The sequence below is a fragment of the Natrix helvetica genome, assembly GCF_964273705.1.
Source record: "Natrix helvetica genome assembly, chromosome: 2".
NCBI classification, from domain to species: Eukaryota; Metazoa; Chordata; class Lepidosauria; order Squamata; family Natricidae; genus Natrix; species Natrix helvetica.
In genome coordinates this window covers 135,047,032-135,073,250 of record NC_138552.1, presented here as the reverse complement: position 1 = coordinate 135,073,250, position 26,219 = coordinate 135,047,032, and the positions used below count along the sequence as shown (strand labels likewise).

The 26,219-nt window shown below is 34.6% G+C and overlaps 1 protein-coding gene across 7 annotated transcripts in view; it reads left to right on the top strand.

Annotated features, from left to right (window-relative positions):
- The window catches only part of PLCB4 (phospholipase C beta 4), a 180,754-nt gene that overhangs the window by 77,241 nt on the left and 77,294 nt on the right, over nt 1–26,219 (top strand). For 4 of the 7 annotated variants that reach the window (XM_081940160.1, XM_081940159.1, XM_081940161.1 and 1 more), the window contains 3 exons: nt 20,760–20,856; nt 23,222–23,302; nt 24,462–24,521. In XM_081940160.1, the coding sequence (XP_081796286.1) occupies nt 20,760–20,856; nt 23,222–23,302; nt 24,462–24,521 (238 nt within the window). Of the gene's footprint in view, nt 1–1,658; nt 1,720–20,759; nt 20,857–23,221; nt 23,303–24,461; nt 24,522–26,219 lie in introns of all 7 variants that reach the window. The other 3 variants (XM_081940155.1, XM_081940157.1, XM_081940156.1) reach the window with 1 other exon arrangement.

Below are 26,219 nucleotides of genomic sequence, written 5' to 3'. Positions count from 1 at the left end.
TTATTTGGGCTTTCTGTGAAGTATCTTTTATAAAGTTCACTCTCCAAATTCATATCTTCCAAAACTTGGAACAAAAAGACCTGTTCAAATTCTCAAAAGCCTTCTCCGTGTCCATCAGTGTGATTTGTTTTTAATTATGTTTCTCCAAGTATTCTAAAATGTCCAACACATTTCTAACATTGTCCTTTAAATGCCTTTTAAATAAAAAGCCACATTGATCCTCACGAATAAATTCTTGCAAAATTATTTTCAGTCTAGAATCATTGTAGTCATTACATTATTGAATAATGATATCAGCCTACAGTTTCTTGTGAATGTCAGATCTTGTCCCTCTTTAGATACTAATGCTACACTGGCCTCTTTCCAGTTTTGTGCCATCTTTCCTCCCTGTGAAATACAATTAATCATATTTTTAAGGTTGTAAAAGTCATCCTCAAAACATTTATAATAAGAACCTGGGAACCCAGCTGCTCTAGGCATAGCTCTTGTTTTAATCTTTTTTACAGCTTCACAAATTACACATCGTTACAGGTCCATTCATAATATATTTCTGTTCCTCTGCAATCTTTGGTAAATTTTGTTTCTTTAGATAAACATCTATTTTCTCTCGAGAAATGTTTTTGTCTTTCATAAACATTGGAGTGACTTTGATGAAACACTTTGTTTAAAGCCACATTATCCAATACTGCAATATTTCCCTCTTATAGTTTCAATATACATTTCTTTTTCAGTTTATGTGCCAATCATTTCTTTGATTGCTTTGCAGACTCAAAAGGGTTTTTTTGTTTCATGTATTGATAAAGAAACATTTAAAATGTAAAAAATGTAAAAACTGTGTAAAGAGGTGTTACATGGGCTTTAAGGGAGAATCTCCCTGTGTCTTTTCTCTGAACAGAATAAAGGTATTTATGCAATCTTGCACCTTAGTATGTTTATTTTGAGCTGACACAGTGCTGGCTACAGTCCCAGTCTTGGATTGGGACAATAGTAGTTCATTTTTATATCTATTTCTCTTACTGTTAACATACAGGCTGTCATTATAAAATCTTAATTTGTTGGGAAATACTCCAAACCATATTATGGTAGAGGTAATCTGGATCCCCAAGGGGAAGAATCTGCATTCCAGAGAGCAAAGAGACAGCAAAGTTTAGTTAGTTTGGCCAGGAGAAAGAGACTTAAGAAGGATCCTCCCTAGCAATTCTCAGATTTTACCTGTAGTGATGCAAGTAATTGCTTTAGTTTGGTGAGATTGATTTCAGACCACAATAACCAAGACAGACACATGGAGTTACTTCTGAATAGTTTCCTTCACTGTTCCTCACCAATGGACAGAAATCAAGAAACTACCAAAGAGAAAATACCAACAATAGCAAGGCAAGGGAGTAAATCTCATACTTATTAGCAACTATAACCAAGCAAACAACCAAACTCAGCTACAAGGACTTTACAATTCAATTGTAAATGTAAGAATTGGTCATAAAGTTACTTTTTCATAATTTCATAAAAAGTCACTAAATGAGGACTACTTGGACATTTATCTTAGACTTTCCTGTTCCCTAGAGTGAGAAAGAAACATTTAATTAACCCTTGTCTGAGTTAGTCATATTTCATTCAATCTGTGAAGTTTGCGTAAATGACACTGTAATAATCTTTTACAGAAAGAAGCTTCCCAGTTCACCAAAAGAACATTTTTTTATCTACCCAGATAATTGCTATTTGGTAAGTTTCCTGTTTTTTGCAATAGGACAGTTTCATCTTTCATCAAAGTTTATTTACTGTCCAAAACCAAATACAAGAAAGTAATCAGCAGTTAATTGATTGATTGATTGATTGACTGAGTGATTTATTATGTGCCATAATAGATAGCTTTCTGTGTGAAAACCAACAACACAATGAATATAGTAAAGGATGCTTTTTTAATTGCAAGAACAGTCTGTAAATTGCAATTAACAGGTAATGATTAGTAGCATGAGAGAGGAATAAGATGGCTACTAGGAGCTATAAGTATTGATAAAAAATCTGCTTCTGAAGAATGGTCATCTAAAAGAAGGATAATGACCTTCCAATCACAATGGCAATTATACTTGTTAACTATTATAAATATTGCTTCATCACCATTGGTACAATGGTCATTATATTAGCACATGTGAAATAGATTCTACCTACATGTCTAAACAAAAACATAAATATTTAATTAATTAATAAAAACAAATATAACATTCATATGAAAGACTTATGCATCTACCAGTTCTTGTCCTAATAGGAAAGACCCCAGGTTGGGGCAAAGTAAATTGTCTCCTATGAAGGGCATACAGAACATTAATTTCATATGTATTGTAGGAGTGGACTAAGAAAGGGAACTATAAAAAGTGTAGGAAACATTGGTTCTATCCTTTGGGATATCTAAATCCAAAATCACCAGGTTTTATTGATTTATTATTCAAGCTCTTATTTCTGCCTATCAACAACTTTTCAGATGATCCACCAAGGGTAATAGATCATTAGTAAGCCATCTATATCTTCCTTCCCTTCCCCTTCCCCTGCCTGCCTGCCTTCCTTTTTAACTTGAGAACTTCAAGGTAACCCGAGAATGGTTTCTCAGGTTGTTAATTTTACCATTCATTAATGCAAATAACATACTTGGGGATCTGCCTTTGGTAAACTAATATTAGTATCTCAGTAACAGTGTTTGATTCTGAGTTTGTTAAACTGCGTTTTATTTTATAGGCTGTTTGGAATGTAAACATTTAAACATTTCTGATGAACTGGATGTATAACTACTCTATGGTGATTGTTTTCTATAGTGAAATAGAACTAGCCTCTATGACCAAAGAAAAATAAATTTACTTTTCCTTTACATAGTTTAAACTGTTTAGACATACCTGTAGCATTACAGATCATTGTAACTTGAAGACAAAAGTAACTGACAAGAAAGAGTAGGGTGGTCCAGCATACTGCATTTTTCTTTTCTGAGAACAAACTTTTTCTTAAAGGAGGAATGATTTTGATTTGGTTCCAAGATTACACCCAAGCCATATGTTGTGTGAAGTGAGGCATGGGGCTTTATACACAGTGCTTTATGACTTAATGTTTACATCCCGGTCATTTTTTGCTTGTTTGACAAATTGTAACTAAAGCAAAATGTGCCATAGCACCATATATGTGCATAATTTGGGCATAAAACAATAAATGGGAATGTTTGCTAATCCTTATCACTCATGTCTGGTCTCAAAATCTAGTTATCCCTTACCAGTGAACACTGAGCTACTTTTCTAGGCAAATGCCATATGGTGATTTTTCTCTGGGATCATCCAGAGACGTTAAGAGTACAATTGAGAATGGTAAAAAAGTTCCGTAGAACAACTAGCTGCAGGAAAGCTGCCATAAAAGCCAAAGTAGGAGTGTAAAAAGGACATTCTTTCACCTTCATATAACTTGGCGGAGGGGGGTTAGAATTGCTTAAGTCCCATCTTTCTATCCTGTGCCCCAAACTATGAAGCCACCCTTGATAATTTGAAAGTAATGCATTGTAGTGTCAGTTATCCCCATCAGGATGAGTAAGAATAGTCAACAGTTTCAAGGAGTACTAGTAGGATAAGATCACAGGTTAAAAGCCCCTGTATTCTAATTAAGTTTACATGAATTTATACCTTCAGAATATTTAAACAAGTTTCTTACTTACTCTAAATTGATTAAAAAGACTTCCTATAATGTATCACTAAAAGAAGCATGCTGGGAAAATCAATTGTGTGTTTTATGTATTACACTTTGTATACTTAATTGTATTTCTAGGTAGTCCTCAACTTAATGACTGTTCGAAGTTACAATAGCATTGAAAAAAAGTGACTTATGACTATTTTTCATACTTAGGACCATTGCAGCATCCCCATGGTCATGTGATTTACATTCAGATGCTTGACAGCTGGTTCATATTTATGATGATTACAATGTCTCGGGGTCATATGATCCTCTTTTGTGACCTATTTACAAGCAAGATCAATGGGGCAGCCAGATTCACTTAGCCACGATGTTACTAATTTAACAACTGCAGTGATTCACTTAACAAATGTGGCAAGAAGAGTCACAAAAATGGGGCAAAACTCACTTAACAAATTGTTCATGTAGCAACATAAATTTTGGGCTCAACTGTGGTCGTAAGTCAAGGACTATCTGTGTTTAATGTTTGTTTACAGTTTTGTAGAAAGTCTCTTCCTGATCTCTTTAGGAAATAAGTGTGAACTTTAAGTTTGAGAGATATTCTATATTCCATTAACTTTTTCAAAATAAGCATTCTAATTATATTTTCCTCAATTTATTTCTTCGTGATGGCTATTGCACAAGTTAGTTTTAATATCTCCCTAAAACCATTTCTGTTGGATGATGGAATGAGTCATTAAATTGTGCAATGTACATTTTCTGAATGACCAGGAGATAAAACCAGTAATGAGGAAACTTACTTTTGGATAACTTCCTCTGGACACCCATATAAGTGGAAAAGGAAATGCATATCTATTTAATTAGCAAATTCATTCGTTCTGAGAAAAATGCCTCAATATTATATATCAAGAAAGGGAAGTATTGCATTTATCTCCACAAAAGCCTTCACATTTTTTGTGTATTTGCTGTAAATTAGGTCAGGAGAGGTATGAATAAAATAAAATGCATAAAATACTGGCTTTTAAAACCAACAGCTAAGCTGAGTAGTCCGTATTTTTCTTAAAAGTGATGCCAGCAAGCTGCAAAGCCAACACCAATCTTCAACATCACGTTTATTTTTAATAATGTCTCCTCTCCTATGCAGAGGCGTTCTTGCAAAATAAATGAGAAACTGAAATTAAGTGCTTTTTTGGAACTGTGTCCAGATGCCAAGAAAACAGCTAAAAGTAGGTTGCAGTAGTAGATAACATTCTGGGAGACTAGAAATAATGATGAGGAACATCTTCACCCATTGCTAAATCAGTGTTTGAGATCAGGCATGTCTAACATGTCAGAAATTTTGTGCAAGTACCCTTAACAAGTTCTCAGAAATTCAAATGAGCTTGTTGGCCAAAAACATTTGGAGATTTGGATTAAGCTGTGGTATATTTTTGGATAGGTTTTTACCTCAAGTTAAGTAACAAAAAAAAAAGCCCAGCCAGTTAAGTTGCGACCTCAGATTATGCAACCCAATGAAATGGTAAGTGATCCTTTTGTTCTGTTTTACACTCTTTCCAATTGGGGAAGCAGTTTGAGAAAGCCATGATTACAGGAATATAATATAGTGAATATGATCATATTACAGATTTATATAGCAACATGACACTTTAATCCCTTTCCTGTTGACCTATAGTGTGGCTATCACCTTTTACTTTGCTACTTGAAACTCATTTTATTACCTGACCATGCTCAAATATTTTATTGTCAAATATAAATGTATATGAATAAATTCAGTCTTTCTGATTTCAGTGCATCTAATACAGAAAGATTCAGGTGACTATGATCATTATCTTTATAGCAGACAGTTTTCTCTTACAGTTCATTTAGGAGCAGCATCCTGTGTCTTGTTTCAGAAATCTGCATCTTTTTTAGATCCTTTTTGACTCAGTTTCCCCTTGCCCATTAAAAAAAACACGAAGCAATCATACAGTTCTTGAGAAAAAAAATCAGATTTAGAATTGTCAGCTGCTATTAGATAGTAATATTATACTAAGTTTAAACTATAAGATTCAGATGTCATGATAAATCATCTAAAGCTCACTGTTTCTTATTCTCTTAAATTGAAAACATGGTTTATCATTATTAAATGTTGCCATTATACCTGAATTCCTAAACCCCATACTAAAGGGTTGACTACAGAATAGATGTAAAAACACGCTATCCTTGGTCAGCAAATCCATGATTTCAGGACATAAAGGAGAACTTAGCTATTTTGACCTTTAAAACTATAGTCAAATTTTTTAACGGCTTGTTCCACAAAAATGGAAAAGGGTATTTATATGATAACACCAAGGCTTCAATTCTGTTCATATTTATCTTGGAGAAAATCCAAAGAGTACTCACTGGAATTTATGTGTAAAACATTGCATTAAAATGTAAGATGCCATTTCAGGAGAAATATTTTACTCTGAAGTGTTTTCAGAGCTGGTCATACTTCTATTGAAATGGCACCTCTACAGATCTAACTTATGGACAGCTCTACTGTATGTATTTATGACTGAATGCTGCATAGGGCTGTAGTCCATTTAGGATGATTGCTTTTTGAGAGCAAAGATTCATGAACGTCTTGTTTTTCCAAGATACCCTTTATGCAATCTGACAATACCAAAGACAATGTAGTAAAGCCACACCTAAGAAAACGTTACATTGCTACTCATTTCTGTGGCACTAACATATCAGTAAAAACAGTGCTTTGATTTTTGAGCCTACCCTAACTCAAACATCTCTCTGTGATTTTAGATTTAGAGAAGAACAGTAGTATAGTAGATTATATATTTTTAACTACTTATGTACAGTATATTTCTCTTTCATGGTTGGTAGTTCTTTGCTTCTCTTAGCAATTTTACGTTACAAGATACCCTGTATTTTCCAGTATTATCCTGAAAAATGTTTTGATTGACATTTATTTCCTGTGTTTTTATCACATGCTCAGTTACAGTATCATTAAAATCAGGAGAACTGGATGCTTATTATTTTTGAGGCATTATCACTCTTTTTTTCCCAACTGGAGAGAGAATTCAATCATCTCCTCCAGCTCCTGTTCTGGTTCTGGCATGAAAATTATAGGTTGATGGTCCTGTAGCTTCCTGTGAACACAAGCAAAAGGAAAAATGTTGGTGGGTGGTGGGTGGGAGTATTTAGATGACATTTTAGGAATGGATGGAAGAATTATTATTTTTTTTAGTTTCAGGTTACTGATCATTGAATGTCATTTGGCAAACCTCAAACAAAATTTGCACTCAACTTCAATTTCATTGTTTTCTAATGAATTGCTCAAAGATATGTTACATCTCTTTTTCTGACTGCAGCAGAGAATGGGTGAGGATTACAGGAGTAGGAGGGACAATTTAAGTCATCACATAGAAACACAGGAATCTTAATTAAACCCTCTCCTTGGTCTGATCTATGCAGAGAAAGAAGCATTTGTCTGTGCTATTGGTTCTGCTGTTAGGTGATATTATTAGGATTTTTTAAAATAATACTTCAGTTCCAATCTGTCTTCCTGTAATTTGAAGCCATTATTTCATGTCTGGTACTCTGAGACAAAACATCTTGCTTTTCTGTGTTTTACCTTACAGGTATTTGAAGAGTGCTCCCTCTTCTCTTCTCAAGGCTAAATATTATTTCTTACATTTCTCTTGTAGAACCTAGCATCAATTTCACTGATCATCCCCACTGCACTTTTATAAACTTGTTCCACTTTCTCTGAACTCTCCTTAAACTATGGTGCTCAGCATTAGATGTGGTACTGGACAAGCTGTATAATCTTATTTCATGTTTCACTATGGCAAATGATATCAATTGTATCTGGATGTCTCACAGTAGTAACACTGAATACGTAACTGAGAAATTCAGTGGAAGTAAAACATATTTTATATAACTAATCACACTAGAAGTGATTGAGAGCAATGTAATCTATGATTCAAAATGAAAAACAGGCTTCATATCTGAAAACAAACAGATATGGAACAGGATGGAAAAAGGTAAAAAGGTGGTTAATAAACATACAATAATACAATACAATAGCAGAGTTGGAAGGGACCTTGGAGGTCTTCTAGTCCAACCCCCTGCCTAGGCAGGAAACCCTATACCATTTCAGACAATTGGTTATCCAACATCTTCTTAAAGACTTCCAGTGTTGGGTCATTCACAACTTCTAGAGGCAAGCTGTTCCACTGATTAATTGTTCTAACTGTCAGGAAGTTTCTCCTCAGTTCTAAGTTGCTTCTCTCCTTGATTAGTTTCCACCCATTGTTTCTTGTTCTACCCTCAGGTGCCTTGGAGAATAGTTTGACTCCCTGTTCTTTGTGGCAACTCCTGAGATATTGGAACACTGCTATCATGTCTCCCCTAGTCCTTCTTTCTATTAAACTAGACATACCCAATTCCTGCAACCATTCTTCATATGTTTTAGTCTCCAGTCCCCTAATCATCTTTGTTGCTCTTCTCTGCACTCTTTCTAGGGTCTCCACATCTTTTCTACATCGTGGTGACTAAAATTGAATGCAGTATTCCAAGTGTGGCCTTACCAAAGCATTATAAAGTGGCATTAACACTTCACGTGATCTTGGTTCTATCCCTCTGTTGATGCAGCCTAGAACTGTGTTGGCTTTTTTGGCAGTTGCTGAACACTGCTGGCTCATATTTAAATGGTTGTCCACTAGGACTCCAAGATCCCTTTCACAGTTACTACTGTTGAGCAAGGTACCACCTATACTGTACCTGTGCATTTCATTTTTGTTGCCTAAGTGTAGAACCTTACTCTTTTCACCATTGAATTTCATTTTATTAGATAGTGCCCAATGTTCAAGTTTGTCAAGATCCTTCTGTATCTTTAGCCTATCTTCTGGAGTGTTGGCTATTCCTGCCAGCTTGGTGTCATCTGCATATTTGATGAGTTCCCCATTTATTCCCTCATCCAAATCATTGATGAAGATGTTGAAGAGTACTGGGCCCAAAACAGAGCCTTGGGGTATTCGACTGCATATCTCCCTCCATGTAGATGCAGTTCCATTGGGGACTACACGTTGAGATGTTGGTTTTGTTTATTCTGGTTCTCAGAATAAATGGTACAAATGTGTCACTAATACTTCTCAGGATGCATACCACAGTCATGTCAGTTAAAATTCTGAACCTTTTTTGTTTGTTTGTCTAAGCTATAGTAGTTGTGTTTAGATTCTCAGCTGACATGACCATGGCATTCATCCTGAGAAATATTAGTCACTAATTTGTAACATTTATTCTGAGAGCCATGCTGATGGGATTTGAACAAGGACCATATTCCTAATTACAATGTTGTGCTCTCCCATTTTTTCCCCAACCCACCCACATCCACGTTCTTGACCAGGTATTATGTGCTGCAATGATCATTAAATTGATCCCATAACTTAATTTTCATTGATTGTCATCCTGTTATTGCCCCATCTAGGCATTATTGAGGGCGCAGAATTTCTTGCCTGGAAATGCCTGATATCCTTCCTTCTTTTGGTATCTATGTGCCACATCTGTGACTTGGTAATGGAATAGTCAGTATGTAGGATAATATTTGAATAACAAAGCTGTTGGCTCAGTGAATAGGACATATGATACACTTAGCACTATCTTACAGTATAATTTTTGAGCATCCTTCCTATAAACAAAAAGTCAGATTTTTCTTCCTGCAACAATATTCCTCCAAATTGCTATTAGTGTATCTAATATAAGAGTGCCTGGTTTATTAATACCCTTTAGTGTGGGTAGCTATAGTAAATTTAAAAAGATAAATGAATGGGTTTTAATTTTTTATTACTATTCATTTTATGTGCATACCACTATCTTAAAAGAGCCTGAATGAGTAACACAAAGGAGCTTAAGAACAGCATTTCAGTGCAACAGTTAAACCTCCAGTATCAAATAACATTAAAAAGTACTTATCAATCAACAACAGACATCAACTAAAGGAGTATTATGGTTCTAAGGAATTCCATGATTGGAACATTTTTTGCTGCATCACATTATTCTAAGTCAGCACAGTATGAGTGACTCCAACAGATAGGAACTTCAGGAGGTCTTCTCCAGCACCATAGCTTGATGCTAAGACAGATGCTTTTCCTCATCCTTGGATTCTATATCATATTTTAGAGCTTTCTACAGTAGAAGCAGAATCTTGATTTAAGCCCAGCAGTTGGTAGGCAGACTAGTAGTTTCAGGATCAGAGTCTCTTGATTCCATCATCCTGACTTGATAATCCATTAGTTGCTGTTTCTGATTATCTTCAGGCTAATTTACTTAGCATTGCAGTCAACCGTTTGTGAAACATGGCTATTCCTGTTTAGGAAAGGCAATAGTTAGTCAGGTAGATGAAACTGGATTTAATCACTCTATACTACTCAAGCCTATTTAGATAGAATTAATGTCAATTAGTTTTAGTATATCAAGGAAGACTGCCTAAACCTGGGAGCATAACCTTATCCAGAAGAAGCTGATGATTCATTAATATGAATCTATTTGATGATTCAGATTATTGGTCCTCATCCAGCACATTTTTGTGATTGGCCCTCCAATTGTAGACATTACTTTTGAATTTGTTTTTATATCATGCATCATATTTATCCACATTTTATAAACTGTACATTCTTATGTAATTGCATGACAAAATGGAAAGGGCATTCAGCTGGCAGAGAGCAATAATAACTCTAATTTGGGCGATAGGATGCATATTAATTAGACTTACTGTCTGCCAATAAATATTGTCTGCTGTGATATTTTAAAACATTATTTATCAGTCTACTTCAGACTGATGCAATATATTAAGATTTCCTTTTGGGTAACTCTATATTAAATAATTGTCTCCCAAAGTTGGCATTAATGGTTGCATAATTAGATTACTTTGGCTAAGTATAATGTTTTTCTTTTAAATGGGAAATATCTAAAAATAAAAATGTAGAAATCTAAATACTGTACAGAAGCAAAATAAGTGAGTTTATTTGTAGCATTTAGCCAATTGTGATGCATTCAGTAAAATGTTAAATAATTAAAGAATCTATGAATTAACAGAATATGTAAATTCTGTTAGTTGTGCTTGATATATGTGTTTTTAAAAGCCTTTTACTTATAAAAGTTACTATGACAATAGATATTTAAAAACACTATACACAAATATCTTCAGAGAGTAGCAATAACCAGACCTATGTCCTAGGATGAGACAGAGCTATAGTTAACTCCTATCTTATCTAGTAGTATTTCAGTGCTTTCTTTGTTTTTGATATTTTTAAATTTGTTCTTCCAACAAGGCCCATTCAGATTTTTCCCAGGGAAAATTTCTGCATGCCCATTTTCACTTCTCTAGCATCTATAGTCCTCTAGTGTGCCTTCATCTTGAACCCGTTTGGTGGTGAGGTCTGAAGACATACTAAAGCAATATTTGGCTGATTTGATATGCTTTATATAATCACAAGTCCTGATTGCACAGGATTTATAGAATGGTAAATAGTTGGTCAATCATGGCTACTACCTATCTACACAACATCATTGGAAAGAAATTGGTTGGTGTTTGGGATTAGTCCCTGAAGTAGGACATTTCTACCATTTTATAACTTTGCTGCAGGCTAAGTCATCTTGGAGAACTTGTGAGATTAGAAATTGATCCTGAACTTCTCCAAACCTCTGTGGCAAACTTCCTTGAGAGTGAACAAATGCTGCTTTGACTTCAGGTAGTCTCTGATTAGAGAATTGTGAGGCCTTCAAGATTGATGTGTGCTCTTTGAGATAGACAAGGCCAGGAATGAGATTGCCACAAGGTCTACTGGAACTCCGCTTTATTTTGTAGATTATTCTAACAGAATCTTGAAAGCCTGCCAATCCTTTTCTTCAGAATCAAGGCAGGGCAATTTTCAATCTTTTCCTCATACTGATTTCTTTCCCATGACTGAGATATTATTTACTGTTTGTTTTATCTGTAAATGGCTTTTAACATTCCTTCACTATCTATGCCCCTCTCTATGGCCTCTGTCCTTTCTACGCCCATATTCCTATCTATTTTCAGCTGCAAGACCCAAGGGAGAAATGTTTAAAGATTCCCCTCTCTCTTTTTTTGTGAGGGCTATTATTTGTCTGTAGCTTTTACTACTAGAGATTCCCTCTGAGTACATCTTGTGTTTAGCCACATGAAGATAGAATATAGGAAATTTATTACTGCCGGTTTCATTGTTGGAATAAAATCCTGTTGGAGGATTGCATATGAAGGTTTATAGGGTTTGTCATAAGTAGTGTCCATAGTTTGAGCATGTCTTTGCACTCTTGACTAATCTGCCAATAAAACTGCACCAACAGAATAAACACCCCAGCATAATGCTTAGTCATAGTTATTGAGCAAATGCTCCTATAGATCTGATCCGGGTTCCTTCTCATGTATGGTCTTCCAAGCCAGGCATTGTGTATTGTATATTTGCCTGTTCCTTTGTTTCTCTAAAAGTAGACTTTGTGTTTATTTTAAAATCCAAGTCAAGGAATCCGATGTTTCCTTGACAAGGGATTCAGTGTGTACTCTCCAATTACATTCCAGCCCTTTTGGCCTTGCTAATCCTAAACAGAATCTTTTCGTAGAGAAACTACTCTGCTGTTACATTCATTTGTGTTAGGTCATGGTGTGCTTTATTTGGATTTTCTCCAAAACAGTTAATGTTTATGGATAGAGGAACAGGGTGTAGCAAACTATACCAAACTTCTGCCAGGGTTCTTATAATTTTAATAATAAAGTGCTATGGACAGTGATCATGAAAGGTAATAAAGATTTTGATACTTACAAAGAGAAAAGTAGTTAGCTCTAATAACATTAACTTTAATTAAATTTTATATCAACAAAGGAATATGTGGTAACAATAGAATTCAATTTACTATATTCCTTCTCTATCTTTGGCAATGGCTTTTAAAAGGAATTATTTTAAGTGCATTCTTAAAAGAATAATATTAAAATAATTTAATATTGAATGCATTATTCTGATATGCATATAATGGATTTCACATATATGTAATAATTGTACTTATAACTACTGGGAGAAAGCCTGGAAGTCTATTTTTTTCTTTTTGTTTGCATTTTTACTTTCTCATTCTTTTTTACCATCTTTATATTAATTTGTATCATCTTTACCTTTGTTTCAAAACTTTTTATTAAAATATATACAAAGAAGAATAACTATTTGATGATGCATCAGACTAAGTTTAAGTGATATAACTTTGTGGTATAACACAGTTTAATTTACAGTGATTTCCCCCCATTAAAGTTGTGGGAAATACATACACATTACGTTTGAGTTTGTTCTGTAGCATAATTAGAAAAAGAAACTTCTTATGGTAGCTAAAAATTATGGCAGACTACAAGAAGTAACATCCTCATGTTTATTTACATTTAAGATTTCATTTCCTGTTTCCTGTATGCATGTCCAATTTCTCTGTAGTCTACATGATTGTATTTATTATTTCAATTTATGTAGCTTCTCATCTCAAACACATGTCAGAGTGCCTCACAAACAATTAACATTGTGCATCCTTTGTTATCCTTTTTGCAGATATAACCTAACTCTCCCACAGCTTCCCCCTCCTCCCTTGTATGGTTAGCTATGCTATGGTTGCACAGCCACCAAAGATGCTGTTGCATACAATTCATATTCTTCACACACACACCAGGGCACTATGTGATCTCAACACATTAATAAAGATGTCAGAAGTGTATTTTGATATTGGATAAATGTAATATCTAAGGTGACCAACTTTTTTACAATGAAAAGGAGGACAAAACACGTTCTACTGTCCAAAATGCTAAGGTGACCAACTTTTTTACAATGAAAAGGAAGACAAATAAATTGGAAAAAATATATCGTAAATAAAAGAAATATTTTATTCATTGCAACAATAATACACTAAAATATGATATATGCATAATAAAAACATTTGCAACATTTTATATTGCAATTATGCTTACATGCCTGTTAATTATTATTTAAATGAGTACTTTTCCATTGAATTAATATTTTTGTCAATGTATCTTCTAACAATATATTGGAAATAACTGAACAAGAAATATCCTTCATATTGAATTTTACGGCAAGTGCTGCAGCTAGAGTATCAACATTCAATCTCGATTTCTCACTTGTCGAAAAATCATTGGCAATTGAAAAAAACTCTTTCAACTGCTGCATTAGTTCCAGGGCAGCACAACGTAAATTGAACAAGTATAAATAAATGTTCACATGGAATATGTTCATTTTTGAAATGGCTGAAAATATCCACCCATCTTTTATCAATTTCAACATGTTGATTTTCCCATTGTATTAATTTTTCAGAATTTAAATATACATTCAGTCTTCTAATTTCTTCAAAGAGACAATTGTCGTCTATTTTAATGTCTAGCATTTCTTTAGATAAAAATTCAACACAAGATTCAATATCTGTTCAATATACTTGCGATGAAGTAAAAAAAAACACCATTAAAAACTGTTTAATAAAATACGTCACATAACGCGCAACAGATTAGCCTTCAAATATCAAAAAGGAGGACATGTAGGAGGACACTTTTCGAGGGAGGACAGAACTTACAAAAGAAGGACTGTCCTCCCTAAAGGAGGACGGTTGGTCACCTTAGTAATATCAAATTGTTCAGTTGCTTCCCTCCAAAAGAAAGAAAAGGAAATTAGAATTTAATTGCTTTGGATTTTTTTTCTTAGCTTCACCCAAAGTATACTTACTAGGTTATTTGAAATATTGTGTGTTTATTTATTTTCTATGCCAGACTTCCTTGCAAGGTGTACAATATAAATACCAGCCTTTTTATCCTCACAACAATCCCATTAAAATGCCTCTAATAGATGCCTTCTGACCCATTATATTTCTTGACTGAGAACATTCTTGATACCACATCACTCACATTGATCTCTAGTCCAGAATTACACATATATTCCTGTATTTCATTGCTAAATACATGTGAAACAGATTTTGCACTTAAAATCAGCTGCAACACAAATAGAAACTGTTGCAAATCTTTCTTTTGTTTGCTTAAATGTGGGTGTCTTTGCTGTAGAAACTGCCCACATACCTATGAACAGGCTAGAGCTCTTCAACGTCCAGAGCACAAGTAGACAACCTACAAATAGATAATGTTAAACTACAGGATTCAGTATGTCTCAACATTAGCCAAGCTAGCTTGAACCACCTGGCATTTTATTTTATTATATTATTTTATTAATTGATTATATAATTATTCTCTTTTATTAGTTGTATTGTGGCTGAGTAAATACAAACATACTTTTCAAATAGATATTTGAAGTTACAACTGCCGAAACATCTTTGGGAGATATGTATGCAAGCGAGATTCGAACAGCTTGACACAATGGTCAGATATGGGAGATTCCATTCCTTACCCTACAATGGACATCTGCATTTGCGGAGCGGCAGAGGTAGAAGACCTGGCTCATATCCTATTTGATTGTTGCCTGTATAAGACGGTGAGAGACAGGTACCTTGGTCTATATACCAAACAAATGACCCATTGGGATCCCCATATCAAACCAACTTACTTTATGCGCGGCCAGAATCTGAAAATAACATTTAGCACAACACAGTACTTAAGCAAAATGGTTCAGTTGAGATCGGCATATGTGGGACTGATTGGGGTAGATTGTAGGAGTGATACCGAAATATAATTTTATTATATTTTATTTATCTATGTATTAAATAATTGTATTTTATTCCAATTTCATTTTGAATTGTATTTTATTCAATTCCATTTTAAATTGTTTTTTTTTATCAGATTTTAGTAATAATTTGTTTCTGGAACTCTGCAGTGACTGGAACTCCTTTCATCCTTGCTCATGGTTATGTTATTGCTTAACAGCTCTTCGCCTTTCATGCTTTTAATATAACGCATGATCATTGTATGGTTTGTTCCACCCTTCCAATTTGACATTCCCTCAGTGGGCTCAACTGCAGTTCCTAGAGTTGGCAAACTATTTGTGGGTTGGGGAATCTGGAGAGTTGCATCTCCTGACGCATCTGGGAGGCCTTGAAAAGTGTTGTGGCTGAAAATTTATATGGCTATCTTGCTTGCTAGGTGTAGGCCAAAGAAGCATTAACCAAAGTCATACTCTCTTCCCAAAATATATATCAAGCACGTGTGCTCTTTCGTTTAAAGATTTATGTATTTTGATTGATCTTTTTAGAAAGTGTTGAAGTTTTAAACTAGATTATCTGCTAGAGACTTTTGTCTCCTTTCCCTGCTTTTTTGTTATAGTATCAATTAATTTTTATTTATGTCAAACTAAGTCTCAAGGTTTTTTTTCTCCTCACCGAATTTCTGGAAATTAGAGAAACCCTTGCTGGCAGTACACTTAGCATTTCTTTTCTCAGTACTTAAAGGTAATTGAATTTTCATTTGTTCTGAATTCTATTACTGGCCTGTAATCAGCCCTTCACAATTTATTTTTGTCCTTGATTTGGCCAAAGTTCCTCTTAAATTAATTTCAGTGTAAATTGAAGTGTTTCTGGTAAATTCAGCCTGTTGTACAAGTAAATGCTTTGTATACAGTATGCTACTTACAAAATATAGAACCAAAAGTTCTTATAATTATTTCATACCCCAGACTGCCCCAGGAATATTAGTCAAAAGTTTTCCCATTAGCTTTTGTTTATTATCAGTTGTAGACAAAGTTAATAATGATTTGTCTCACAAAGTTTCTGTCTCTGTGGATAATAATGAAGTGGAAATAACTACTTAATGAGATCTACCTCTGAGCAATGGGTCAGAAGATAGGACAAGTGTTTGTCAATTAGTATTAGAAAAGGAAATAAGTTAAAATACACCAAAAAGAGCCTATTTTGAATGGAGCTCAACATGTCAATGTAGTTTTCTTGGCAATAACACCAAAGTGGTCTGCCACCGTCTTCTTATGAACAGTATTTTTTTACTTCCCTATCTAACCTGTAGCTCAGGTATATCTAATGTATTGTGTCCAAAGGCTAATTCGGTCCAGTCTTGCTTAACTTTTTGAAGGCACATATTACCCTTGTAGGCATTGCTTTTTACACAGTCATCTTCTTCACTATTGCAACCTGTGGAATCACAGATATATGCTGGATCAGTGCATTCTGAAAAACAGCTTTGCTGTACAGGTAGTCCTCGACTTACAACAGTTCATTTAGTGACTGTTTGAAGTTACGACACCACTGAGAAAGGTGACTTATGACCATTGCAGCATCCCCATGGTCACGTGAGTTACAGTTGGATGCTTGACAACTGACTCATATTTATGACAGTTGCAGTGTCCTGGAGTCATGTGATCCCAAAAGTCAATGGGGAAACCAGATTCACTTAACAACTGTGTTACTAGTTTAAGAACTGCAGTGATTCACTTAACAAATGTGGCGAGAAAAGTCATGAAATGGGGCAAAACTCACTTAACAACATAAATTTTGGGCTCAATTGTGGTCGTAAGTTGAGGACTACCTGTATTCAGTTGAGAAGATATGATGCTGAATTGCAGAAATTGATTTCTGATTTTCTTCTCCAATTTGTAGTATATATAATCCCTCTGCATTTTCTTGCAGAGAAATTATTAAGATAGAATATAATATTTTCTTTTTAAACGACTATTTAGGATTGTAACTAAGTTCAATATAAGATATAATAAGTACATGAGATAATTAAATATACAGAATATTTAGGTATTCTTCCTAAAATCACTTTTTGGTATCTTTACTGAAGTATTTCATTTGGATTGGTTTCAATTTTCTTTGTCACAGATGACCAGTTTTCCTTACTTTTTAGATCAGAGAGTTTGGTGCAGTTGCTTTATGATCTCGTTAGCTGTTGCAGAAATTGTCACATGAAGGTTATCAGTTGAATTGTTAAATTAAAACAATTGTGCATTGTTCAGCTAGGTTTGCTAAGATTATATGACATTGATCACCAAAATTCATTATAGTTGGCATCCAAACTTAACAATAATTACTTCAGTTTTTGATTGCTAACAAGAAGAGGCTTCAAATTCCTGATATTATTTTACAAATTCCCATAAAGTTTCATCATGCTGATTCCATAGAGAAGAGATTCTGCAAGTATTTCATATCAGTACTTTTATATATTGTCCTTCTGCACCAAAGAATCCACTAATAATGACAGAGGTTTTATTGTGCTGTAGTTTTCCCATAATATTAAGAGAAAATGATGTCTACTTTTTAAAGGTACATTTAAAACTATGGTCAAGATGACATGCTTTATGCATTGTAAAGTCATACCAATGTACCTTTTATTGTTATTCAAAATGTGATAGCTGTTCATGTTGCAGTGAAGCTGTCAACACAATTAATGTTTCTGATGTCTTTTGTAACCTTGATAGTTGAAGTTACTTAATTATGAACCATTGGTTTCTATTTTCATACACACTTTTCATTTTTGTTTACAATTGTCAAGGATTGCAGTAAAAATAACCACTAACTGAAAGTTTTATTAGGATGTTGATTTGATTTTCATCATTTCATCAAATGCCAGCAGTAAATGCTATTCTCTCATGAGTGTCTTTGCTCCACAGATGTAACACATAAATTTCCTTTGTGTTGTTAACTGTTAGGGGAGCAGGGGGGAAAATTACTCTTGAGTACATACTATATTGTAGGGCAGGGATATAAAATCCTTGCTTTCAGATGGCACTTCCTGGAGGTCTTCTTTTAAAACAATGCACAGTATTTCAATTTATTTTATATTAAAACCTCTAAGATTTTGCTTAGTCCTGTTGTTACAAGAATATACAATAAGAGAAAAATAAGCCATGTATGTGTCTTACTTTTGTTAGAGAAAGAAAGCAAATAGCCCCGTCTTTTTAAACTAAAGCAAGTGAATGGCAAAGCATAGATTTCATTATTAAATTTTGGTTTCATTTATTGCTTACGTATTTTTACAATGCACATGTAAAGGTTATTGTAGCAAATGATTTTTGGAGCTTAAAATAAAATAATGGAGTTTAGAATGTATCTAAAGCATAAGTAAAATTATCCTCAAGAATTTTGAGGAGTTGGTGATTGCAGGAAGAAATAGCAAGTTTTCAAAAGAGTATTTGCCTTTCTCATAATTGCACATCTTTGTTCCTGTATCTTGCTTTCAAAAGCAATTTGACATTAAAAGGTAAAAAGAAAGAACAGTGCGCTGAGATAACATTAATTTCCTTTCTCTACTTTTACAAGTCTGAAATAGTGTTCATTATTTGGCAAAGTTCTGTTTGTATATTAGTGCTTCATCTCCAAGGAGTTCAGAATTTTTTTGCTTTTGCTTTTAATCTAAAACATAATTTTCTGAAGGTCATGAGTGTTGTTTTAAGGTAATGTGTTATGTCTATATTAATTTTCAGCAGATGAAAACAAAGAAGTATTGAAAGAAGTTCTTTTGATATTTTTAATTTAATGTTCCCAATCACAATTCACTTCCCAACCTTCTCGCAACCAAATAAGTAAAAGAAAGGATACAGAGCAGAGTTTTTGGAATGTTTTCCAACTCCTTAAAATAGCCTTGGATCAAATGACTAGGAAGGAAGTGGGAGGGGCTTGCTGACTTATTCCGTCTCACAGGAATGCATTGGGGATTTTTTTTGAAATTTTCTATCCTTTACCTAATCCAGCTAATTTTCAAATTTAGCCGTTCTCTTGTTGGCTTTGACTACCATACCAAATTTGATCCCATTCTCTTTTTTCTTTTAGCGAGGGGTGGTGGTGGAGTTATCCTGCTGATGGACAGACAGATGGACCGCAAGAGCCTTGAATGCTTTTGCATAATATGTTTCCAACATTCCATTGAGTTGGATAGCATAACAAGATAAGGACAGAATGCTGAACATGGTTTCAAGATGTTTTCCCCCCAGTCTTTTAATAATAGCACCACTCTGAGTCCCATTCCTTTGTGCTTTTGAAGGTTATCCTGTGAGTGGATAAAAGGCGAGAGGCCTGAAATCCTTTGCAAAAGTTGTTTCTAAACCGTTAAATTGAAAATATTAAAAAGGGTACATCTAAATTCTGCATGGAAAGTGTATTCTTTTAGAACTTGATATAAAAGCTGCTTTATTTATTCAAATGAAAATTACGTTGTCTAGCAATGCTTTTCAGCAATTTGCCAAGGCTAAACTGTTTTGTCTTTCTTTTTGTTGGTGTTTTTCTCTCTCCCCACATTGCAGCTTTTAATGAGAGATCACCAGTTCATATATTTTTCTTTAGCTGCCTCTGGCTTTTGATGCTCTTCATGTTTTCTGACTTGTAGCCCTAGGGTTTACTTAAAAATCTCTCTGATTAATAGTATTAAATAGCATTATGAATGTTTTCATTTTTGTTCCTGAATGTTTGTCATTTTCAGCTAGAGATCATGAGATTCTTAATGAATGTCATGATGGTTTAATTCTCAATTCCATCACTTAAAATCAAACAGTTGATTAAAATGAGGACTTATAAATATTTCTGAATAAATATTTACTAAAATCAATGTGATGAATATTTTCTTTGCTACCTGCCAGGCTTCTACACCAGTGTGATTTTTAAAAAAATGTTATTTTATTCCTATAACAAAACCATATAGATGGTTATCATGTGCAAAGCACATATTTCATTTTAAGGAGAACATGGGTACTTTTACAAAAGTAAAAGGATTGGTAGTTGCTTGGTACTGATTTAGAAACATGCCCATTGATCTGGAAAACAGATAAAGTAAATAAGGGTATGCCTGGATGCCAGAAGTTATAGGCATTCTCAGTAGTTAGCTTTCCAATAAATGAATGCTTTGTTCTTATCACACTCCCCATAGAGCCTTTTGTGAGCATACCTACCGGTATTATACAATCTCAAAATTTCAAATAGTGATTACTGCTAGTTAAGATACCCTATAGCAAAATTCAGATTCTTGGCAAGCTTTGTCTGGATTTTCATTTAAATAGACTGTTTTCTCTAGGATTTACTACAAAGAACAAGTGGCAGTATTGGATGAATAATTCTAATTAACCATTTATGTTTCCTTATGAGAGTTAAACAATTTATTTCATTTGCTTTTTTTAATTATTCAGGGTGGTCCACAGAATGGCAAAACCATATGAATTTAACTGGCAGAAGCCAGTGCCTTCCTTTCTACAGGATGGAGCTATTTTTGACAGATACGAAGAGGTAAGGAGCTTATAGAGTATCTGGAAATACAGCTGGAAGCTGCATTCTGAGGGCAAATAATAGAAATCTGTTTCTGGTCATTACTGCATCAGAGAAGAATATCAAACACCACCTTTTTCTGAAAGTAGACAGTGTGCAAGATAGGGTTAAAAAAAGACTCATTTTAAGCTAAACCTAACTTAAGAATCCTAGTGGCCATGATACAGAGAAGAAGAAAAACCAAATTAGAACTGTTCTCTTCCTCCAGAGTCCCACTCTCTAAGAATTATAACTAATACTAATCCATATTATATATCTCTATATAAAGATTTTGAATGATTGTTCCCCTTCAGCAAACAGCCTTGGAAATGATAATAAACATTCCCATTCAACTTGGTGAGTGTTCATGTATTTTAAAATGTTATTTTATGAATGCTCAGCAATTGAATTCCTACTTTTTTGCCATCCTTTTAAAATTCCTCATTGAAAAATGCCTGGAAAGAAAAGAATGTCCATAGACCACAGTGTAATGAAGTTCAGAAAGCCATAGAATCGAGGACAAATATATATATATATATAATATATAGGCAAGGGAGATAATTCAGTGATTTGCGTAAACGTAAAAGGATAAAAAGAGGTCATCTCAAGGAATGTGAGAGGGAACATATTGCACTTCAAAAGATTAAAATGCAGAATGTTCTTTTATTTAACCATGGGATCTGCATTCCTTTTAGTAGTAGATAGTTTGTTTAACTGAATATAACTGTCTGGCATTGTTTGATACTTTAACATGCATAAACGGAATCTCAAACATTTGATAGATTAGCTGAACATTCTCTTTAATATGACAAGTAAGTAAAAGGCTGAAATCCCATACCCTCTTTGGTGATACGGTTACCCCATTTTCTTAGCTCTTTAAATAAAAAAGGTACTTTTAAAGATTTAAGGTCTGCTAAGTGTCAGCGTTCTAAATACCATGCATGAAATCAATCAGAGACCAAGGCAGAATCATCCTTAAAGTTCCAATTTAATCATACAGGCATGTTGGCTCTTCTGTCGAATTCCAACTCTGATCTTCTTCCTGGAATTCCACCCAGTTGAAAGTTCATGATCTATCCCCACACCCCATAATCCATCACAAGTTCCAATCATCATCTTCCACGCTGGCATCTACACCCCTCTGCTTCCGGTCAGGTGTCGAGGTGCGGAGACAAAAGATGACCTTGAGCTTCTAGAAAGAATGACAACAATACATTCCACAATCCTACTCCTTTCTATTCCCCCCTCCCAACTACTACACTAATGAAACAGCATAGGAAATTAATAGAAAGTGTGGCAGGCCAAAGATCCTAAAAGAAACATAACTACAGGCCTGACACTAAGATTGTTGCAAATCTCATTCCCAATAATTGTAGCATACAATAAGAAAATGTAAGGAGCTTGCTGAATGATTTTTGCTTAGAAAAATATGTTCCAGTATTATTTCCTCATCCCAAATATAAAAAAATATCTATCAGGTATTAGAAATATACAGACAATCTTTTCCAATAGGATGCAGTGCTTTAATACATGTGGAGGGAAATTATTTCCATGACACAAACCAAACGTCATATGTAATTCCTATGCAGGAATCAAGCAGACTGTTGCACTGAATGGTAGACGTGGGTAAACTTCCAACAGTTGCAATTTTACCTTGGATACAGTTTGTAAAATGGGTGGTTTCTTCATATCTCAATCAGAGAAATTTCCCAGTAATTGTTTTAAACAAAAAAATGGAATGAAATGTCAGATTTAGAAATCTGTCTCCAAAAATATCATTGGTGAGAACCCATCCCTGCTAATCTCTGGTGTAGAATACCCAAGTTCATGAGAAAAAGTGGTGGTCGTGGTGGGGATGATGACAATTACGTGCCATCAAGTTGTTGTCAACTCTTAGACTTTCTTCATGATGTCCCTTACTTAATCCTTCACCTTTTTCAACAATGCATCCATCACTGAGTCCATCCATCTTGCTGTTGGTTGCCTTTTCTTCTTTTTCCTTCTACTTTTCCCAGCATTACAGTTTTCTCTAGATTATGGATTCTTGCATAATGTATCTAAAGTAGGATAATTTGAGCCTGGGGAAAAGGTGAGCTACATCCTTAAGTCAGTATATAAATCTACTAGGACCTAAGAATATTTCTTCGTAGGTAAAAGCTGTAAACTTAGTAGAGTACTTCAAGATCATACTGTTAACTCCATTGAGTAACATTTCTATAAAGGTCATGTTGCTGCTTTAGTTATTCATTTAACGTATTTTCTCTCTGAAATTTTTTGAAAAGGTGGATAATTTGGATTCTAAATTCTTTCTTGCAGACCTGAGTATTTTAGGTTTCTCTTTCAACAGGAATCTTCTGTTTTTGAACCAGGCTGCCTCTTTAAAGTCGATGAATTTGGCTTTTTTCTATCATGGAAAAGTGAAGGAAAGGTAAAATTTACAATGATCACATGATTGATTGATTGATTTTTGCTTCCTCTAACTGTTCTAGTGAGAGGCATTCTTTCCATATATTAGGGCCTTAGATTATAATGCTCTAGTCTGTTGTTGAGACAGCTCCTGTAATATCCTGCTACTACTATTGCATTGCTGTATGGGGATTATGGGAATTGAAACTGAACAACTAGAGGACACCAGACTAGTTAAACTTATTAAAGGTATAATGATAAAGAAATATTCCAAAGATTGTAATATTGGTTTGAAGGGAAGAAAATAATTTTCTGCCAATAATTTAGTTCCATCCATTAATAAGAAAAAGGAAAAAATGCATTTATGGATAGAAGGTGGTGTGTGTGTTGTGTGTGTGTGTGTGTGTGTGTGTGTGTGTGTACACTTGCAATCCTTGTTCTATATCTTCTAGCCATTCTCTACTTACCTCAGGTTGTACCTGTATAGCAACAACTCATTTTTTCCCCTCTCATCTAATAATTCAGTATTGATCTTGCCACATTTTATATAGTTGAATGCAGGAACTTATGATAGGGATGAGTGTGAATGAAGTTGCTGAATTTATTTTCTCTGGAGGTAATGAAACCTTGGCCAGGTGTTATTGAACTCCACCACCTAGCAACTCTCACCATTAGCACTGTGGAGTTCCTGGAAGAACCTCTGAAGAGCAAAAAATTCCCCACCTTTCCACAGATGTCAGCCCTATCAGATAGACCAAACAGGAAACATGGCCAAATAAACCAATTCTGCTTTGTTGAAAGCAGAATTAACAGGACCTTGTAAGTCTGAAAGTACAATTCTTGCACCATCACCGGTATAGCCCGATAACTTTGGGAGGGTCCCTTCTGAGCCTCTTACTTTGCCCATTATGCATCAGGAGTGATCACTGTGTTGTGATCACTCCCTCCTCATCAGACCTCATCCACCATGACCAATGGTCAGATATGATGGGATTTAGAGTCTGACAAATTCTAGAGAGCACAGGTTTTCCATGTTTGTTTTTGCTGACATTAATATAATATATACTGCCTGGTATTAATTAAGATTGTGTATTTTTAAATGCTTAGCTGTTGGTGCATTTTCTATTTCAAGATACATGACATTGGCTGTTTGGCATTTATGATGTTCGTTTCTTTTCCAGGAAGGGCAAGTTTTAGAATGTTCCCTGATCAACAGTATTCGCTTTGGAGCAGTACCAAAGGTATTTCTGTAGTTTTGTTTTAAAGTATTGTTTTAAACAATTGGTATTGGCTTGAGGCCCAGGAATGGAAATTATCTTCTATTTCAAGAACCTGTAAAGTCTTTGCACCCTTAAGGGGCAATGACTTTTTAATTTTGAAAAACTGGGCTGTAGAAACTAACTTTTGGTGAAGATCAGATAATTTAGAAGTATTTACATACAAAATATATATTACACCCATAGATCTGAGTTTTCTTAGTGGCAAATATTGAAGCATGTGCTGAAATTTTCCCATGTAAATCTCTGGCACTAAGAAGCTCTATCCTGATGCTTGCATTGTATCACAATCATTTAAAAATAAAATACAGACCTTAAATCAAGGGTTCTTGATTCAGAATACCTTCAGACATTGATGGCTATGATCAGGATAATAATAAGTATTTTAATATACATTTGTTCTTTGGGATTCTGATTAAGATGGTACCATCCAAATAGGTTTTCTTGAATGGGATCAATAAACTGGAAGCTTCTACATCAAAATGACATGATTGTGTTTGAGCAGGCTATCTGAAATTTATCTCTTTCCTTACCCCTGGCTTTTCCCTAGTCTGTTGGGGCCACAGAATAATGATAAATTTCACAGGCTAATACTTTTTCATTCATGCTTCTAACATACTTTCCCCTTCTGCAGTGGGAGTATTGGTTAGTTTAGCTAGTGGTAGAAAGATAACGCCTTCTGTGAATCTAAATTGTATTCATACATTCATCCAAAGGCAGACAGATACAATATAGTCCAATGTTTATATTTTTTTATTGTGCCTTTATTATGTTTAAATAACTCAAGGCAGTGAACCTAATGTTCTTTCCTCCTCCTGTTTTCCCTCAATCTTAACCTCGTTAGGTGGTTGGGCTGAGAGAGAGTCACTGGATCAAAGTTACCCAGCCAATTTTCATGCCTAAAGTGGGACTAGAACTCACTGTCTCCTCAGAGAATGTAACCTAATCCTGTAATGATTAGTTGACCGTAGGTGATGAAATTTTCCTGTAAATGCAAAACAGTTTGTGAAAGCTAAATTTAATGTTACTTGAAAATCAACATTGCTCCCAGACAAATTACTCTTTGAAGTAATGGGAATAAATAATCCTTCCCACCCCCCATTTCATTTGGTCAAGCAAACTAGAGTGTAAGTAAAACTTTACTTGAATGCTAAATATGAAGCAAGTGGCTCCAGAATATGCTTTGTCTTTGTAAGTCTTTTATATGGACTTATTTTTAAAAGATCCCATGATCTCAAATGATCTCATTTGAATAAGGAATAGAAGCCACTGATTTATTCCTAAGATATTTTCTCCAACTTGGTGTCTCCCAGATGTTTTGGTATTATATGCTGTCTGTGATTATGGAGAGTCTCAATCATCCAGGTCATGATTGTCCCAAAGGTGCTTTTTCAAGAGGCAACTGGACTTTCTGATTTTTCTTTGAAGACAGAACTGAAGAAGCTTCTTAGATGAGAAGGAGACGTCTTCAAAGAAAAGCCAGAAAGCCCAGTTGCCTCTTGAAAAAGCACCTTTGGGACATGCTGTCTGGGGAAATTTTGAGAGTAGCAGCATATCTGGAAGGTGTCAGTTGGGGAAGTATCCTAAGTAAAGTAAAAGTATCCTTTTTTCTCTCTCCAATAATTATAATCGGAGTATTTCACTTGGGTAAGGTTACTGCAC